The sequence below is a fragment of the Rhinolophus sinicus genome, linkage group LG04 (genome assembly GCF_036562045.2).
Source record: "Rhinolophus sinicus isolate RSC01 linkage group LG04, ASM3656204v1, whole genome shotgun sequence".
Taxonomy (NCBI): Eukaryota; Metazoa; Chordata; class Mammalia; order Chiroptera; family Rhinolophidae; genus Rhinolophus; species Rhinolophus sinicus.
In genome coordinates this window covers 9,005,581-9,023,649 of record NC_133754.1, presented here as the reverse complement: position 1 = coordinate 9,023,649, position 18,069 = coordinate 9,005,581, and the positions used below count along the sequence as shown (strand labels likewise).

At 41.1% G+C, this 18,069-nt stretch overlaps 1 protein-coding gene across 2 annotated transcripts in view; it reads right to left on the bottom strand.

Moving 5' to 3' along the window:
• Positions 1-3,769: 3,769 nt before the first annotated feature.
• SUGT1 (SGT1 homolog, MIS12 kinetochore complex assembly cochaperone) overlaps positions 3,770-18,069 on the bottom strand; it is a 50,028-nt gene continuing 35,728 nt past the window's right edge. For both annotated transcript variants that reach the window (XM_019755296.2, XM_074329346.1), the window contains exon 13: positions 3,770-16,604. In XM_019755296.2, coding sequence (XP_019610855.1) covers positions 16,503-16,604 — 102 coding nt within the window. In that variant the 3' untranslated portion in view covers positions 3,770-16,502. The remainder of the gene's footprint in view (positions 16,605-18,069) is intronic.

The following is an 18,069-nucleotide window of genomic DNA, read 5'->3' as shown; positions in this document are numbered from 1 at the left end:
CTCTTTTCAACCTGCTGTCAGCCAGAGGTCCCTGGGCATGAAGCAGCTTAATGGTTTCTACCTCTGCGGTACAAATGGGGCCGCTGGTGTAGTCCGACGGCCAATCAGTCACTCGCCCAGTAACACGGCTGAGGCAGAATGGCTTATTTACTTAGAGTGACATGAAGTCTCTCAGGAACGCTGACAAGAACAAGGGCTGTCATTAGAAATTGAAATACTAGATCAGGAAGATGAGCAGGTACTTCATATTTCTGACATTTTTTTTGTTTTGAATCCCACAATGCGAGAGGTAAAGAACTTTCTTAAGGAAAACAGAAGTTTTCCAAAACGATTCAGAGACGATGGAAAGGTCTTGACACCATGATCTCACTATAGTCTCATGTTCTAAATACCTTATTACTGTACATGTAGTGTTTGCCAATTTGTAAAATCGTAACGTTTAAAAACCTGGTTATCAGATGAATGCTAATATGCCTGCATTTAACGCAATATGCAGCAAGCTAGGCCTCTGCAGAAAAACAGGTACGAAGGACCTACACACCCCAAATTGTATGCACTGGTCACACTGGTCTCAGGCAGCAGCTACATCCGGCACAGTCAGGAATCTTATACCTTTAGTCTTTGAAATGCCTGTCAGTCTATTAACTAAGCAAACAGCTGCCAATGTCTCCACACACCATCTCCCACCTCACCGTGGCCCAGCCACCTGTCCTCGGTTCTAGAACTAAATAAAAAGGGGGAAAAAATGATTCCGTGATCCCAGCCCACAAGAGCTTGTGGTCTCTTCAGAGATAGATAAGCGGGGTTAGGTACACACGAAGGACCTTGAGAAGGACCTTGAGAAAGACGGGAGCGAGAGAAGGTCTTTGCTCGGTCTTGAGAGATGAGCAGCGGTAGCCACGTGAAGGTGACAGAGGTACGAGGTCCCGTACAGCCAGACTGAAGTTTCAGGGTACAAGCAGGCCAATGAAGCATCAGGTTGAGGGAGCAAATATTAAAATGGAAATGCAGCTGTATCTTATATTGCATGTTAACTTTGAATGTATTAATTTGGTGGGGAAGAAATAGGGAACCGATGAACGGTTTCTGGCAAGGAAGGGGCAAGGAGAGGGCCAGGGCCAGCGAGGTTTCCATTTCAGGTGGGTCACCTTGGTAGCTTTCCAAGAGAGAGCAGGTACCAGACTTACAAGGAAGAGCGCATGTCATTATGGAAGGCAGGCTGCCCCCTGAAAAGGCGCTCCCTTTGCAAAGCTCCATAATTAAATGAAAATATAGGAGGTGCATCATTTACTTCATAATAATGCAATTATGTTGTATTCTCAAAAGTCACTAAAGACCCACGGAAGTCACCTTAGGGGAAAAAACACCAGGTATTTTAAGGGCAGGGAAAAACTCAAGTTTGGATTAAGGATAGGAATGACAGAAGACTCCAACTGTGCTCAGGGAAGAAAACTAGAGGCCTGCTTTCAAAGGGAAGAATCACGTGTACAGAAAACCAACTTGTCACCACCTGGCACTATCCACAGGTTACGTTCTATTGGGCCAGTCCAAAAGCTGCCAAAAGCAGCCAGGTTTGCTGTGCTGACTCCTGACTGTGAGCAGACACATAAACGCTGTGTTACCTTCCAGCTCATTTCATTCTCTCTGGTGTTGCAAACCAATCCTTACGGCCATCACAGGATGGTTTTCTGACTCAGACTGGAGGGGCTGCTGTGGTGTCAATGTGACAGTTGCTGTTGCCTAAGCGGAGAAATGAAGCAATGCTGCTACTGGGCTCCAGTGTGTACAGATGTTCTAAGTTCCGTTACTAACATATCTCACTGAATATGACAACAAACTTCCACCGCAATTTAAAAAAAATGTTCACCTCATCTTTGCACCGCCTGCCACCACCACCTCAAGGAACTGTTGACACTAAGAAAGTAAACATATTTGGAATAATCACTTAACCCGCTCAACAGTTTATTTCTAACACCACATTTTATTATACTCTGAAATACAAGCTACATTTTTACAAAATAGAAATTCCTTGTGTAAGTGGAATAAATTGCTTTTATTCTGTATAGGCTGAATACGCTGATTTGTTTTATGAACACTGATTTTATAGGAATGGTAACAATTTTCTTAAAGTTAACTGATTTATTGAGGGGGAAGAAGGCAGTTTACAAAAGTCTGTATGCAGAGATAACCCTGGTAGTGTATCGCAAACACAGAGGTATAAACTTGAGTCAATGATGCAAACTTTAGCAAAAACATTTTACAGGTAGTGAGTTTTGGTGTTTATAAAAGAAAGCTGAACTTGTAGTAAAGGGCTTTCGTACATATATGCATGCTCGTAATCTATATGCATATATACAGGTTACACTTTGAAAGAGCCCACTATTAGAATCAAATTTACAAAACAGGTTAAGTTAGTGTTGACTGACTTTTAACAATAAAAGGACTCACTGTAGGTTTTATCTAAACCGCTTACCTCCCAAAGTAACCAATTTACGTACAGTTTTTAGGTGCTTGCGGTACAAATGCAAGTACATCTGTACACAGTGATGCACGTGTGACCTAAACCTAGCTAACAGCTGATGCTATTCCCTAAGTCGGGCTTACTCACCCTTTTCCAAGTCTTAATAGTTCTTAGATCAAATATGTAGCAGTCTTGCTTAGGGTGTGGGTGATAACAGGGAACGGGAATGGAAATGGTATATACCCACTCAGCTATAGCTAAGGCTTCAACATGAAATTATTACAACCCGTTTATAACCCCACTCAGTCCCTTCTACAAGTTTAGTAGTAACTTTACAGACATTACATGTCATATTTCTGTCTTCTTTGTGCCGGCTCCTCTACAAAAATTCTCTTCGTATCAAATCCTGATAATCAAATCAGAATGCCAGAAAATTCAACCCCTTTTTTCTCATCTCTAACATGGCTACAAAAATTTTCATTAGCAACGAGAGAACTTGGAAGAAAATAACATCTACATATTTAAAAAGAAAAGGAAAAAACCTGACATTTGCAAATTTACTTGCAATTACTTTTAAAAAAAGAACAACATGATTTCTGTGGCTTCCTGTCCGTCAGCCTTCCAAGGTGTGGATTATTTAATTGCGAAACATTTTCTGCCTATATTCTAGTCTCCTAGACTATTATCTACCTTTTCATAATGAATTTGCTTTATCCTGACACAGTCAAACCCTGGCATAAACTAGTTAGGCGTGGACTTTCTCTTAGCAGCACATAACGCTTTTAAAGGCAAGTGGTTTCTTTTCAATGAAAACCATATTCCCATTCCTACCTGTTAGTTACCGAGGTAACTACAACCATGTATTGAAAACCATCCCCACAGGATGTGTCCTAACCCACAATGCCATCCGACCTACCTATCCACCAGCACCATGATGTTAATATTCACTTACCACCGACATGTAACCAGGCAACGTCTGAGAATGTTCCAGTTGCTACAGAAGAAACAGTGCCTCATGTCAGTGCAATGAACACTGAGATTACTAAGTATTCTCTGCTCAATTTTAGTAGCACCTCATCAGTGATAAACCAGCATCTTGTCCAAATTGTCTCAACTTTTCACTTCGACTGAAACAGATTTTCTTTCATCACGGGCAGCACGAAGCAGCTATAAAGATTAGTAACTTGATTACAACGACCCTAAGGTTCTAGTGACAGAGGAACAAAAATCATGACCGCACATCTCTCCACTGCCTCTACATCATGTAAGGAGGAAACAAAGTCTTCAAAAAACAAGTGCCCAAGTAGCTTTTTACTCTTTTCTAAAATTTATCGACATAGGACATTATAGAGGATTAGTGCTAACTTCACTTCTTTATTCTCCCCTTTACTCCTTGAAATCAGAGTTTTTAGGGGCAATGTCCCAGGTCATTCCTTCCATTCAAAATCACCAGTTCATTAAAAACAGATTTCCTGGGCCCTATCCCGAACCTACTGGTTCAAATTCTCAGGAAGGAAGCCAAAAAGGCCTGCATTTTTTAAAAAAACAAGCGTATTCACCATCAAGTCTGACAACCACTGTGCTGTATGTTATACCGCATTATCTGCCCATACTGTAAGTTTTAGTTGCCTGATATTTGGGGCAACTGTTAGAAGGTGAGTACAAGATTAGGGTAAATAATTTAAGTTTTAGGTGAGTTAGATTCTAATTCTATCACCAACTATCTATGTGAATTATGTTAAAGAACTGTTATGAAGAAAAAAGTATACAAGAGTGTTCTAGAAAACAAAGGTTGGATTAGACAGTATTTAAGATTTATTCCAGATCTAAAATTCTGATCTTATTTTTCTTTGTTTTGTCTACTCATATTGACAGGGGATATACTGCAAATACAAGTTTAAGGAAGTAATAGGTACCAAAGCTATTTCTAGTCTTGGCAGACGGCACATAAAAAAGAGCTGATTTGCTGATCCGATTTCGATTTCTATTAAACACAAACTCCTCTGCCACACTTATCCTTAAGTGTTCATAACCAGCTATTCTGTTTAATCCAATTGTCTCCCTATCCATTCTGCTGTAACTGTATTTATATTGCAGAACAAGAAATAGCTTTGCTAAACAAAGATTACTTTAAAATGTGGTATTACCCGTAATTTAGTATGTAAGGAGGAAAGGGAGAAATCAGGTGAGTATTGAGACTGAGGGATTCCCACAGACCCATTAACTCAAATACCATAACTCATTCACATCAACACCATCAGATATTTTGAGTAAAACTACACTGCAATCCGCTAGGTCTATAAAGTAAATTTGATTTGACTGTATGCACATTTGATAAAAATTAGAAAATTTAAAAAGACAACAGGTAAAATGTTGACAGCATTGAGGACAACAGGACCTCCATGAGGCTGGGACAGGCCCTGGTCTTGGCTACCATCATTCCACGTGCGTCACCTGGCAAGGCCCTACGCGATCCAGGTCCCTCACTCCCCCCGCACCCATCCATCGGTGATCTTGACCCTTGCTCACTCCTGCATCCAGGCCTTCCCATCTGCTGGGCCTTCCGCTGGGAGTGCCCTCACCTACGTGCAGGGCTCATCCCCCCGCTTCCTGCGAGTCTGCATTCAAATGTCATCTGACCGAGTTCTTACTCGGTCTCCTGTCTCAAATTTCAAGCACCTCTTCTCCTCTTTGCAGTTTTTTTCCTTAGCACTTACCACCATTTAATAAGCATTTTGCTTCTTTCCCCCATAAGCTTAAGCTCCATAAGGCAGGGAATCGTGTTTCATTGACCAGTGTGCTCCTACTGCCTCGAACAGGGTCTGGCACACACGTGGCACTCAGTGTGGATCAGTGAGTAACCGGGTATATCACAAACTATGTACTTTTCACTTACCTGTATCACCCCACTACCTGTACTAAACTGGAAACACACTCCACGAAAAAGTATATGGTTTTCGATGGAAAGACCATGAGGGTGTTAACACTGTTAAAAAATAAAGCATGTTGCCCTCACCAATGACTCATATAGTATTCAATGCTCAAAATTTCTTTGGGGTTCTTCCAGAGAAAATGTACTAGAGTAAGCAGTTCAAATTTTGTCCGAAGTTGGGATGCTTATAAATGAAATTGCTTGACTTACTCTTGGTTTTCAAACGGTTTCGGCTCCACAGGCCGAAACCAATGCCATGCCTGGCTTTGTAAATCTCTGGCCTCCCTCACTCTACCCAAGTTCCTGAGGCTCAAGATTTCTTCTGAAAGGATGACTGACCTGACGAGAAAAGAAATTTCAGGCCCTTCTCTAAGGCAACATGCACAGACAATTAGGACCCCCTCTCCCCCCGCCCAAAAAAAGGAATCTGAAAATTAAACAGCAAAACAAAAAATACTTGGATATCACACTGGTTTTGATTAGTTATATAACTGCTATTCCTTCCAATAATGTAGATAATTTAGGAACAAGTCAGATTTAGCTCTCATGACCATACTTAAAAAATTACTACCATATCATATCGATGAATAAACGATCAATTTCAAGGGCATGATATAAAAAAAGGAAACTTTTAAACACTAATTATTTAGTTTGGGGTAAAGTAACAGTTCTGACACTTGAGTACCAAAGCTAAGAAAGTAACACTGAGACTGAGCAAGGACACAGAGTAAAACGAGACCCCGCCTGCAAACAGCCCTAAAACCACTGGAACTGGGAGAGGTCCCGTGAGAGGCATAAAGGGGAGTGGGCGGCACAGCTGGAGGAGCAGACTACCCTGCAGGGGTATGGAGCGGGGCTGGCAGGACAGTACTGTCATTCTAAGTGGGGGCAGTTAAAGAAAGAACAGAACATGGACATTCTTTGCAGGGTGAAGATCACAAGCAAATGCATGCATCCATCAATCTATCAAATTCTGAGGGTGCATTCCCCGCCGGCCACCGCCCCCAGCCCCCCACTTCTAGGCAGCTCAGTCACATGGGAGAAGAAAACAGACAACTGTAGTGATCTGATGGAAAACAGATCAGACTCTCAAACATGCTCATGAGACACGGTGGTTTTGGTATAACTAGCAGGATCTAATGGATGCCTCAGCCATAAGCAAATAACCAAATCCAATTGCTACACAGTCAGCCGTTGACCGAATCACACAAGATTATACAGCTTTCCTGGAAGTGGCATATGAGCTCAGTTTGGACACATCAGTAGGAAACTGAAGCTTCCCAGGTTGGGTAGAAGAAGGAATGGAAATACAAGGGATATTCAGACAGTGCAGGGGTGTGCAAACTAAAACCAAGAATATGCAACAGAGACTGTACGCGGCCTGCAAAGCATTCTCTCTATGGCCCTTTACAGAAAACGTTTCTGACCCCTAGAGTATTCTTTGTGCCTAGAGCTTAGGGACACAGTGAAGCCGTGACAGATGGGACTCACAAACTTGCCTGAGGCTGAATTATGCAAGCCCTTAGATAGCAGGTGAAAGTCAGACTTGTTCCCCTTTTACGAATGTCACTACTCAACAGGACTGAGGAAAAAAAAAAAATCAAGGATTTTATATTTAAGTAACATTTACTGGTCACATACTGAGTCAGGACTTAAGTCAAATCCTCACAATCCTGAGACGTAATTATCCCAGAGTTATAGATGAGAAAAAAGTGCAGAAGGAGTAAGTCACTTATCCTCAAAACACACCAGTATTAAAATATAAAATATTGGAACTGAGATTTTAAGATTCTAGATTCACATGTTAGTTAGTATCCTTTCCACTATAAAACAGTTAGTTGCCTCTGTGGTAGAATAGAAATGAAAGAAAGTGATCATTTGTAACTAATAAATGGCAAAATAATAATAAAGCCAAGAAAATGCATCCAATTCCTTAGCACATTTCATGGGCACTGAAAATACATCCCCAACCTCAGCTAACTTAATGCAAGTGTTCGTTTGCAGTCAATTACGTCACAGAAAAGGTAAAGGCTAGAGTACAAACGATCAGCACAGAGTGGCAGCTGGGGGAGGAGCACCCCAAGCCTGCGCCCACGGTGGTGTCGCACACAAAGGAGGGCACACACTCATCTCGGCGCCTCACTGATTCTCTGGGGCGAAACAGGATCGATGACCTAACTTACTAAAACATCAGCTTCTCTACACGGATGGAAGTACCAGGACAAAAATCCCCGCTTTTCATGCTGTGCAATTTCGCACCTTGTTATTATAAACCCTAACAACGTTACTGTTTTGAGATTTAAATTAAAATGGAATTAAAATCCGAGAACTTCTGGAAGGAAGCCTCTTAACATACTATAGTTTGTATCTTCTGCCACCGTCATCACTTTGATTCTTTTTAAAGTACTACTGACAATACTTAAGAGAAACGACTACTCATTCAATTTAAAACTTTTCTATGAACTCTTATGCTCTCAAAGCACACATTTTAAAATTTATACTAACAATTTTTAACTAGTTGATATACTTTCCTCAGACAGAATCCTTAATCTGGAAGGAATCCGGAAGGACTGAGCTTATAAGACGACGACTTCCTGCAGGATTTGAACCTCGCATCCTAAATGCATATAAACTGATGCTCCAGCAATATTAAGTACTGCTTTCTGCACTTTACATATACAGGTACACAATTCTTCCAAAACCCTTGGAGCCAGATATGTTTCTGAATTCTGAATTTCATATTTTAGCATACAATATAGATATACGATCTATTCTGTAACAGCCTCAGCAGGAACTGTGCTAGCATTCTCTAATTAAACATTATTTCTGCAGGAAAATACGACCATTCCTATTGTAAGTTCACTGTCAGGTTTTGTACCACTGAGTCTCGCACACGCACGCACACACAGTTTTTATAGTCTTCTGGACTGGAAAAAATAATTGTGTAATTAACTCATTCAACACATAACAGCCCAAGAGGTGGATATTATCATCGTCCCAGTTTTACAGACAGGAAAACTGAGGCACAGACATCAAGTATCTGCCCACTGTCACACAGCTAGTAAACAACACAGCCAGGATTTGATCCCAAGGAACCACCATGCAATGCTGCCTCTAATGTTCGTAAAGCATAAAGTATGTGCAACAGGTTACTGTTATTTAGAGCTTTTGTACTTGCACTGCAGAGCATGGTTTTTTAAATCCCACATATAGGCATTGAAGGTGCTTTTCCTAATCCTTTTTGATAAACTGAAAATTGCCTTTGGACAAACAGTATTGTTTTTAAAACATCTTTTTGTGTGTGATTTTAGCTGCTCTGGGGGGGGGGGCAACTGAATCCTATAATCACAAGAAAAAAGAAAGTCAATGAGATAGGTATGAGAAGCCTCAGTGCAAAAACAATGAGAAATTCCAATTCTGAAGGCAGAGCAAAGGCAACATTTAGAAGACCCCAGATTAGCCGAACTAAGACCCGAGACTAGCCAAACTTCAGAATATGTATGCAATGCTAACAAAGCCTGGGGCAAAGGGACTAAACCTGAATCCAATTCTACTGAAGAAATCAACCATACACTGACCCTAATACGCGTATCCAGGAAAAAACAATCTGAAACAATCTTAGCATCTGTACAATGAAAACAGTTTGAAAGCTCCCAAGTTTAAAGAATGACTGGATCAGCACAACGTGCCAGTCTTCCTACACCTACAGCAGTTGTAAGGGTAGCTGGTTTCTCTGTAATTATCTGCATTTGAGAAAAACAGCACCTTCAATACAAATCAAGAGTCCCTGAGGCAAGAGGCAAGAGATTTGGATTCCAAATAAGCTTTCCTACTTAGGAAACTGATGATAATATTCTGATTTCAGTATTGTATCTTCCCATCCATACACAAGAAGAACTCAACAATTCAACTTGCACATTCTCTGCTTGTCAGAGTTGCTTTATTAAAAAAAATCATTAATTACACACCCAACTCATTTGCCTGAAGTGGGAGTCAGTCGTTAAATGCATGGGAACTGGAGTCTGACAGGCCTGGGTTCCAATCCCAGCTTCATCACTCATCAGTGGAATGAATTTGGACCAAAAACTTAACTTTAGCCCCGCTTTTCTGATCGGTAACAGGGTGCTATCACGACTTCACAGGCTGCTATAATGAGGTATCATATCTAAAGCACTTAGTAACACCTGATCCATAAAAAGTACTAGTACAGAATAGCTACCACTGTTAATTGCCTTAATGAATTAGCAATGTGTGTGATTTTAGCTGAAATGGGGGGCAAATTTACTGAGGTAGGAAGAGAAGCTAAGAGTTCAATTAATTTCAGAAGCAAATCACGGGGTGGCTCCAAACAGTAACATCTGTGAGTAAATCATACCTCCAATTTTCCCGCAAGTTCCCAGACATTTCCCAAATAAAGTCCCCTGGTGTGTAAAACGATCTCACAACAGAATATGCACAGCTGGGGACAAAGGGACACCAACCACATCAATGCTGATGACCCCTCTTATTTAAGACCACACGACTTCCTGGCACAGAAACCGTTATTTTGTTTGTTTAGCTTTTATTATCTTTTCTCCTTGGTTCCTCCAAGGCAAAAATAACTGAAATCCATATTGTTATGGGACAGTAATAGCAGGTGTGAGTATAAACTTCTCTAGAGCTGGTTACAAAGGAAAGTAGCTCATGTCTCACACAGACACACTCACTCCACCCAGAAATGTTCTGCCTATTTTTGGAAATATCAGTAATAGCTATAAGTCAGAGAGCTGCGCATTAATCTGGACGAGGAAGGAGTAACGTGTAGTGGGCAGATCAGACGGTAAATTAATAGGCAGCACTGCTCTGGGTCAGTGATACATGTCAGAGAATGACAGAGTGATGATGTAGCTAACCGGAGGAGAAAAGGAAGGTGAAAGGGGCAAGAACAGCCAAAAACACTTAAGTGCTGAGCTAAAGTAAAATTTCTACCTGCACTATTCATAACCGCCATGACATACCCCCATTTTAAATGTTTATTTAAAATTTATCCAGAAAATTTATACAGGACAGTCCAATTCTTTTCTCCCAGGCTCAGGGACACAATGACAATAATAATTCAATGTTCTGCAGTTAATGAATATCACAAATCTGAGGAATGAAACGTTAAAAAAAAACCCTGTAGTTATCAATGCAAACCATCCTTTCTCTCCATTCCACATAGAGAAAACAGATTTTTTTCCTATTAAGACGGCAGAGCAGGTACACTGTGTTCCCCTCCTCCCAGGACCACATCAATTACAACTAATCCACAGAGCCACCAATACTGAGAATCACCTGACGTACCGCTGAACAGAAGCCCTCCAACCAGACATACAGAAGCTACGCAGAGACTGGGAGGACAGGCAGAGCTAAGGAACCGGCTGGCCGCACACCTGCGTTTGACCATTAAAAACCAGGAGGGATTATCTCGGCTGCGAAGATCACCCCCCTGAGAAGCGAGGGGTGCCAGCCCAGAGTTTCAGGGCAGGGGAGAGGTGTCCCCAGAACCTCTGGCTGTGAAACCCAGCGGAGACTGTGGCCGAGTGAGCGGAGGGCAGCTGCACTCCCTGGTGCTCCACTTAAAAGGCCTGTGCACAGACTTACCCGCTGATGGAATCCCTCGCTCTGAGCTCCGGTGCTGGGGCAGCAGCTCCAAAGGTGCCAGGGACACGTGGAGAGGAACTGAATTGATTAGCTTCAGGGTGAGGGCTGAAGGGACAGCTGTCTCCTACATGGAGGAGCTGGCGGAAGCCATCGTTTTTTGTTGAGCCTTCCCCTCCCTGCGTGCAGACGCACGCACGCAGACGTGATACCTGAGTCTCCATCAAATTGGCTATGACCTGACATCTGCCCCGCCCTGGTTCCCTGAGACCACGCCCCACCCAGCTATCTGGCACACTGAAGCTGCTTCCAGGGTCTTTTCTGTATAAACAGCCTGCCTTGGCTCATGCTAAGACTTTCCTAAAACCTCTCAAAAGTTCACAAAACCCAAACAAGCATCATGTGGCTTCCGCATACTCCATACCTCTGGCTGAGCAGCCCTAAGCCCGGCACTAGCGGCAGCAGGCCTTGGCTCGTGGCTTAGCCTCTCAAGGCAGCTCCAGGCAGCAGAGGTGGTGGCCAGCTCTGAATTGCTTTCTGGGTCATTCCCAGTGGCTGTAGGCAGGGCACAGACTGTGACTGAACTTGGCCTGCAAGGGGTCCCTTCCCAGGAGGCTCAGGGGCTGGCAGGCGCAGTAGCCAGCTTCAGACCAGGGTGGAGCTTCACCCGACCACCTCCAAGGATGACACACCCAAAGGGCAGACTGGGCAGGCACCAGAGCCCTGCTAAAGCAAACCCTGTTCTGTAGGGTCAGGCCCTGCACCACAGCTTCTCCACTGTAGTCACAGCCAGTCCTCACAACCAGTGAGCCTGAGGGTCAATCCTTCCCATTGCCTGCAAAGAGCAATCAAGTCTCAACTACAACAGGTGGGCACACACAACCCACAGAAGGAACATACCTGGATTACCCAGCTCAGGTGACCAGGGAGACTGAGCCACTGAGTAGTCCCACAGGACATCTACTACATAAGGCCACTCTATGAAGACCAGGAGGCATAGCAGCTCTACCTAATACATAGAAACAAACACAGGGAGGCAGCCAAAATGGGGAGACAAAGAAACATGTCCCAAATAAACAACAGAACAAAACTGCAGAGAAAGAACTAAACAAAATGGAGACAAGCAATCTATCAGATGAACAGTTTAAAACACTGGTTATAAGGTCAGTGATCTCAGGGAGAACTTCAACAAAGAGATAGAAAACATAAAAATGGAGACAGAAAACATAAAAAAAAACCAGTCAGGAATAAAGAATACAATAATGGAAATGAAGAATACATTATAGGGAATCAACAGTAGATTAGATGAAGCAGAGGACTGAATCAGGAATTTGGAAGATAAGGTAGCAGAAAACATCCAATCAGAACAGCAAAAAGAAAAAAGAACCCCCCAAAATGAAATAATGATGGAAAACTTCCCTAACTTGGCAAAGGAAATAGACACACAAGCCCAGGAAGCACAGAGTCCCAAACAAAATGAAGCCCAACAGGCCCACAACAAGACACATCACAGTTAAAATGCCAAAGGTTAAAGACAAAGAGAATCTTAAAAGCAGAAAGAAAAAAGGAGTTACTTACAAGGGAGCTCCCAAGACTGTCAGCTGATTTCTCAACAGAAACCGTGCATTCCACAAGGGATTAGCAGGAAATACTCAAAGTGATGAAAAGCAACGACCTACAACCAAGATTACTCTACCCAGCAAAGCTATCATTTAGAATTGAAGGACAGATAAAGAGCTTCCCAGACAAGAAAAAGGTAAAGGAATGCCTCACCACCAACTAGTATTACAGAGAATGTTAGAGTGACTTAAGACAAAAAAATAAAAAAATAATGAATAATAAAATGGCAATAACTACATATCTATCAACAATTACTTTAAATGTGAACGGATTAAATGCTCCAATCAAAAGACAGGGTGGTTGAATGGATAAGAAAACAAGACGCTTTCATATGCTGCCTACAAGAGACTCACTTCAGATCAAAAGATACACACAGACTTAAAGTGATGGGAAAAAGATATTCATGAAAATGGAAATGAAAAAAAAACAAACAAAAACTGGGGTACCAATACTTATACCAGACGAAACAGACTTTAAAACAAAGGCAAGTGACAAAGAAGGACCCAGTAATCTCACTTCTGGGTAATTATCCAAAGAAACCCAAAATGCTACTTCAAGCCGACGTGTGCAGCCATATGTTCACTGCAGTACTCTTTACAATGGCCAAGATGTGGAAGCAGCCTGGGTGCCCGTCAATGGATGAATGCACAAAGAGGTGGTGGTACATATATACAATGGAGTATTGCTCAGCCATGGAAGAGAATGGGTTCTCGCCATCTGTGGCAGCATGGATGGACCTGGAGGGTGATGTGTTGAGTGGAGTGTCAGACAGAGAAAGACAGATGCAATGTTGATTTCGCTTAGGTGTGGAATCTAAAGAACCAAATAAAGAAATAACTCATAGATAACATTTTGATGGTTGCCAGTTGGGAGAGGAGATTGGAATGGGTGAAAAAGGGGAAGGAATTAAGAAGTACAAACTGGGAGTTACAAAATAGTCATGGGGATGTAAAGCACAGAGAATGTAGTCAATAATATGGTAATAACTATGTACAGTGCCAGGTGGTATCAGACTAGTCAGGGGGATCAGTTCTTAAATTATACAAATGTCTAACCGCTATACTGTACCCCTGCAATTAATATAAAATAATACTGCATGTCAACTATAATCGAAAGATTTAAAAAAGGGAGAAAAGGTGAATAAGAGATTCAAATTTCCAAATATAAAACAAGTCAGTCATGGGGATGTAATGTACGGTATAGGGAATACAGTCAATATTATGATGGCATAGGATAGCGTCAGATGGTTGTTGGACTTAATATGGTGATCACTTCTTTCGGTATATAAATGTTGAATAACTACTGTGAACACCTGAAACTAATATAATATAATATATTAGCTATATTTAAATACAAATCTAAAAAAAAAAGATAAAGAAAACAATATTTCTTTAAAGTGGCCAATAATTGCCAATACTGAAGACTAAACTTGTTAGTTAGCAACTGAGTGGCTTAGGATACAAGGCTGAATTATCAAAATTGAACCTGATGTCTCAAACCTATGTACAGCCATCTAAGAGACTACTTGATAGCAGAGTTCAAAGAAGTAGATTATCCCACTCAGGATTCTTTGAAGACAGTGAGGGAATTCTGGGAAGTCACTAGGTGCAAGTGATTACAGAAAGCAGGAGACAGATGAAGAATCTATGGTGAAGGGAAAAAAAGTGGATTCCAGGACTAAACCTTAAAAAGAAACACTGAAAAAACCACGTACCTTTGGAAGAAGCAAAAGGTTAACTAGAGTGCTAAGAGAACCAAAACGTGAGACCTGAGAGTGGGAATCTGGAAAGAAAGCGAGACCAAGAGCTAAGCTAAGACAGAGAATAAGGATAATGTTAAGGTGACAGGGAAGCAGTACTTGGGAGTGGCCCTTCAGGACAACAGTCTAACCTACTTCTTCAAATTCCCCTCTTTACCAATAAATCTATTGTCTTTAGACCAAGTACATTTTACAGTTCTATAACATAGCCCAGTATACGAGGAACTCCATTTGGCTCAGCAAAATTCTGAATCCTACAACTAAACAAATATAGCCAATAGATAAACATACTTTAGATATAATGTATCCTTTAAAATACAGGCAAAACTAGTACTAAATTTTTTTTTTAAAACCAACTTCTATTATAAGTGTTATTAAGAAAAAAATTGCTCTTAAGTGACAAAAATGTTTCCTTATTAGAATCATGGAATTTTAATTATACAGTGGTACCTCGATTTTCGAACATCTCCGTTGACCCACATTTCGGTTTACGAACACCGTAAACCTGGGTAAATGCTTCGGTTTTCAAACACGCATCAGAAGTTGAACATGTCACGTGGCTTCCGCTGAGTGTAAGATCCTGAGGCCTAGCTGTCGGCTGTTTTCCAATGTTTCAGAACTCGAAGGGTCTTCCAGAATTGATTACGTTCGGAAACTGATGTACTGCTCTAAGACCCTATAGATTATTTACAGATAAAGTAACTAAGACTAATCGGCTAAACCTGTTGCAGATTATAAAGCTCGTTAGTGGCAGAGACGTGCTGGGGCCAGGATTCTTGTCCCTGGGGTCGGGCCGTGTACCCGACTTATCACCTCGGTAACAACAGTCTCCCTGCCTGTTAGGACTGAGAAAATTTAACATAGAGAATGCAGAATTCACTAATTTTTTCCCTAAGGAGAAAATTTTAGAAATTCATATAAGCAAGAACTTAATTTTGCTTTTTCCTTCAGTGTTCAAGAACAAAAACTGTAGCCTGTAGCTCTCGGTAAGCAGGACACGTGACAACAACGACATGCTTAAACGAGCTCTAACAACCTGTAGCGGCAGGGGCTAGTATCACCCTACCACCATTTTCCTTATGACCAACCCTACACTTCATGTGAAAGGACCAGAAGGAAGGCACTCAATTCCCATGCTTTGGAGGCTGAAATGCTGGCTGGTTTGCCTCCCATTCACCCTACCCTCAGCTGTGCAGGCAGAGGAGTTCCTCACTACAAACAGTTACTAAATAGATATGGAATATATACGTATTCATTGACTCTCTCAGCAGCTGCCCCAAACCACTGAAACCAAAGTAATCATGGGGATGTGAGACGAGAGATTTTCTAATAACGAGAAAAAAACAAAAACCCCTACAAAAACCAAACCGAACCACCAGTGCTGTACTTTCATGAATCCTGCTGTGGCAAAAGCAGCAAGAAGTGGAGTTGGCCTTTCATTAATAACTCTTCTCATCTTCACAGGTTAGCCTTCAGTACAGTTAAATTTGCAGCATGTTAAACTCAGGTGTCTATGTTTTTATACAGGAATTTGGAAAGTAAGGACCAAAATCTCAGTGCAATTACAAATATTTCCCACAAAAAGAACCGAATGGGAAATCCCTGTGAGCAGTAATTTCTCAACATTCTCATTAAAAACTTAAGAAAAGGGTAAATAATCCAAACCTGTTCATAGAAAAATTGTATTTACAACTCCATTCAAAAGCAGTTTTTAAAAGCAAACAATATTACACTGAAGTTAAAAAAATCTATGCTCACTCAAAGTTGCCAAGTCTGATAAATTATTAACAGAATACTGCATTGAAAATAAGGCAATAACCAGAGATATCCCATAACAACTCTGCACTCCCACAACTGGGTAGAACTGATCTATCTCGTAGCAAGTTCAGTCCACTTCAGCATGTCTGAAATCCTTAAGGACAGAGTGATACAACAGGATCTTCATTAGACTCTTAAAACACTTTGAAGGAAAATACCTTCTAAAGCACAAAGAGGTAAAGAGGTATAATCTTTCAAAAAGATCCCCAGTGTTCAAAATTCAAGAATGCAATATTAATACACAATGGGCATTGGCTGACTATATGCAATGCAATGGTAGCAAATTGATTTATTTAGTACTTTTTCCATTCCATGTCATCAGGAGGATTGATTTCAACTTTCCTTTTACCTACATCAGACCAGTTGGTGCTCAAAACTGTACCACCAGACTCCATCTGCAATAAGAAATAGAAATAGATTAATTCTCGATATAATCAAAACAATATTTTTCACCATGTTCGCTCACATCTGTCCTATAAAGCACTGCATCTCCCTCTGCTAATCAGCACAGAGGCATATGTGGCAAAACTACTCTCAGGTGAAACTAAAACTGGCTCCCAAAGAGAATGATGATGTCATCTCTTTTACCGAGGACAGTGAAGACCAGGAAAGTAAACCTGTACCACTTGGACAGAACTTGAAGAGCCCCTTCTTAATGCTCTCTCTGTACCAAATATATGCAAGTATATGCTGGAGTTTTTTTGAAATCAAAGTGCACACACACAGGTACACAAAGTCAATGTCTAGGTAAAGAACTGGTTATCTATTTACCATCAACTGCATTTACCACCTACCAACAACCTTCGCATATTCATAAATACATTGAAAAGACCTTCGGGACATTTGTTATCTTAATGCAACACAAACCCATTGACTTGGATCACAGCAAAGACTAGTAGGAATTACTAAAATCCAAACATTTTTAAATCATCAGCTGTGTTACTGGCAAATGTATAAAGCTACCCACCCTATTATTACACTGAAACTGCACTATAACCCTGTCCACACTCTATGCCAAGCTCCCTTCCTTTGCATGGGACACTCTTCTCCACCCCAGTGTTTTTTAAGTCTTTAGTTATCCTCCAAACACAACATATCACCATCTCTCTGTTGCCTTCTCTGACCCTTTTCAGGACTCTCTCCTTGTAGAATTTGTTTTCTGTATGAGTGTAATTACCACTAATATAATGTGTATCACACTGCACCGTTATAATTTTAAGGGTCTGCCTTCTTATACCTGCTTCACTCCCCTAGCTCCAACTAAAGCTGAGAGATTCTAAAACACAAGGAGCAGAGTTTACTAATACTTACAGGGGGTGCCCAAAAAATGTATACACATTTTAAGAAAGGAAAACTGTATTAAAATTGTAACACTCAATATATATCGATAATGAAAGATGAATACATACAAGTCCTGTGCGTACATTTTTTTGGCACCCTCTATATATCCTAGATTTAAGCACAGTGGTCGGGCACATAATAGCTTCAAGTTAAATACCGAATAAAATGGGACAAGTCTATGTAATAAACTACTTCTAAGAGGACTGGGGGGGAAAAACAAAAGAGGACTGAAAGGAGCATATTTAGTTGATAATCTGATCATATTCGCGAATGACATTTATCCCCTCCTTGTGGACTGCAGTACAATGTAACATTTCCTTCTGATTATTTTGTACACGATGATCTTTTTGTCCCAAATAGACTGGAAGATCACCGATGCCAGTATCTGTTTTGTTTCCTTTGTATTCCCACAAGGACAGAGGCAAGCCCTTCCTATGTTCCAGGTCAATGCTGCTAAACAGATGGCTTGTTTTATGGGTGGACATGGTTCAATGACAATCAGCAAAGTTTCTGTATGAA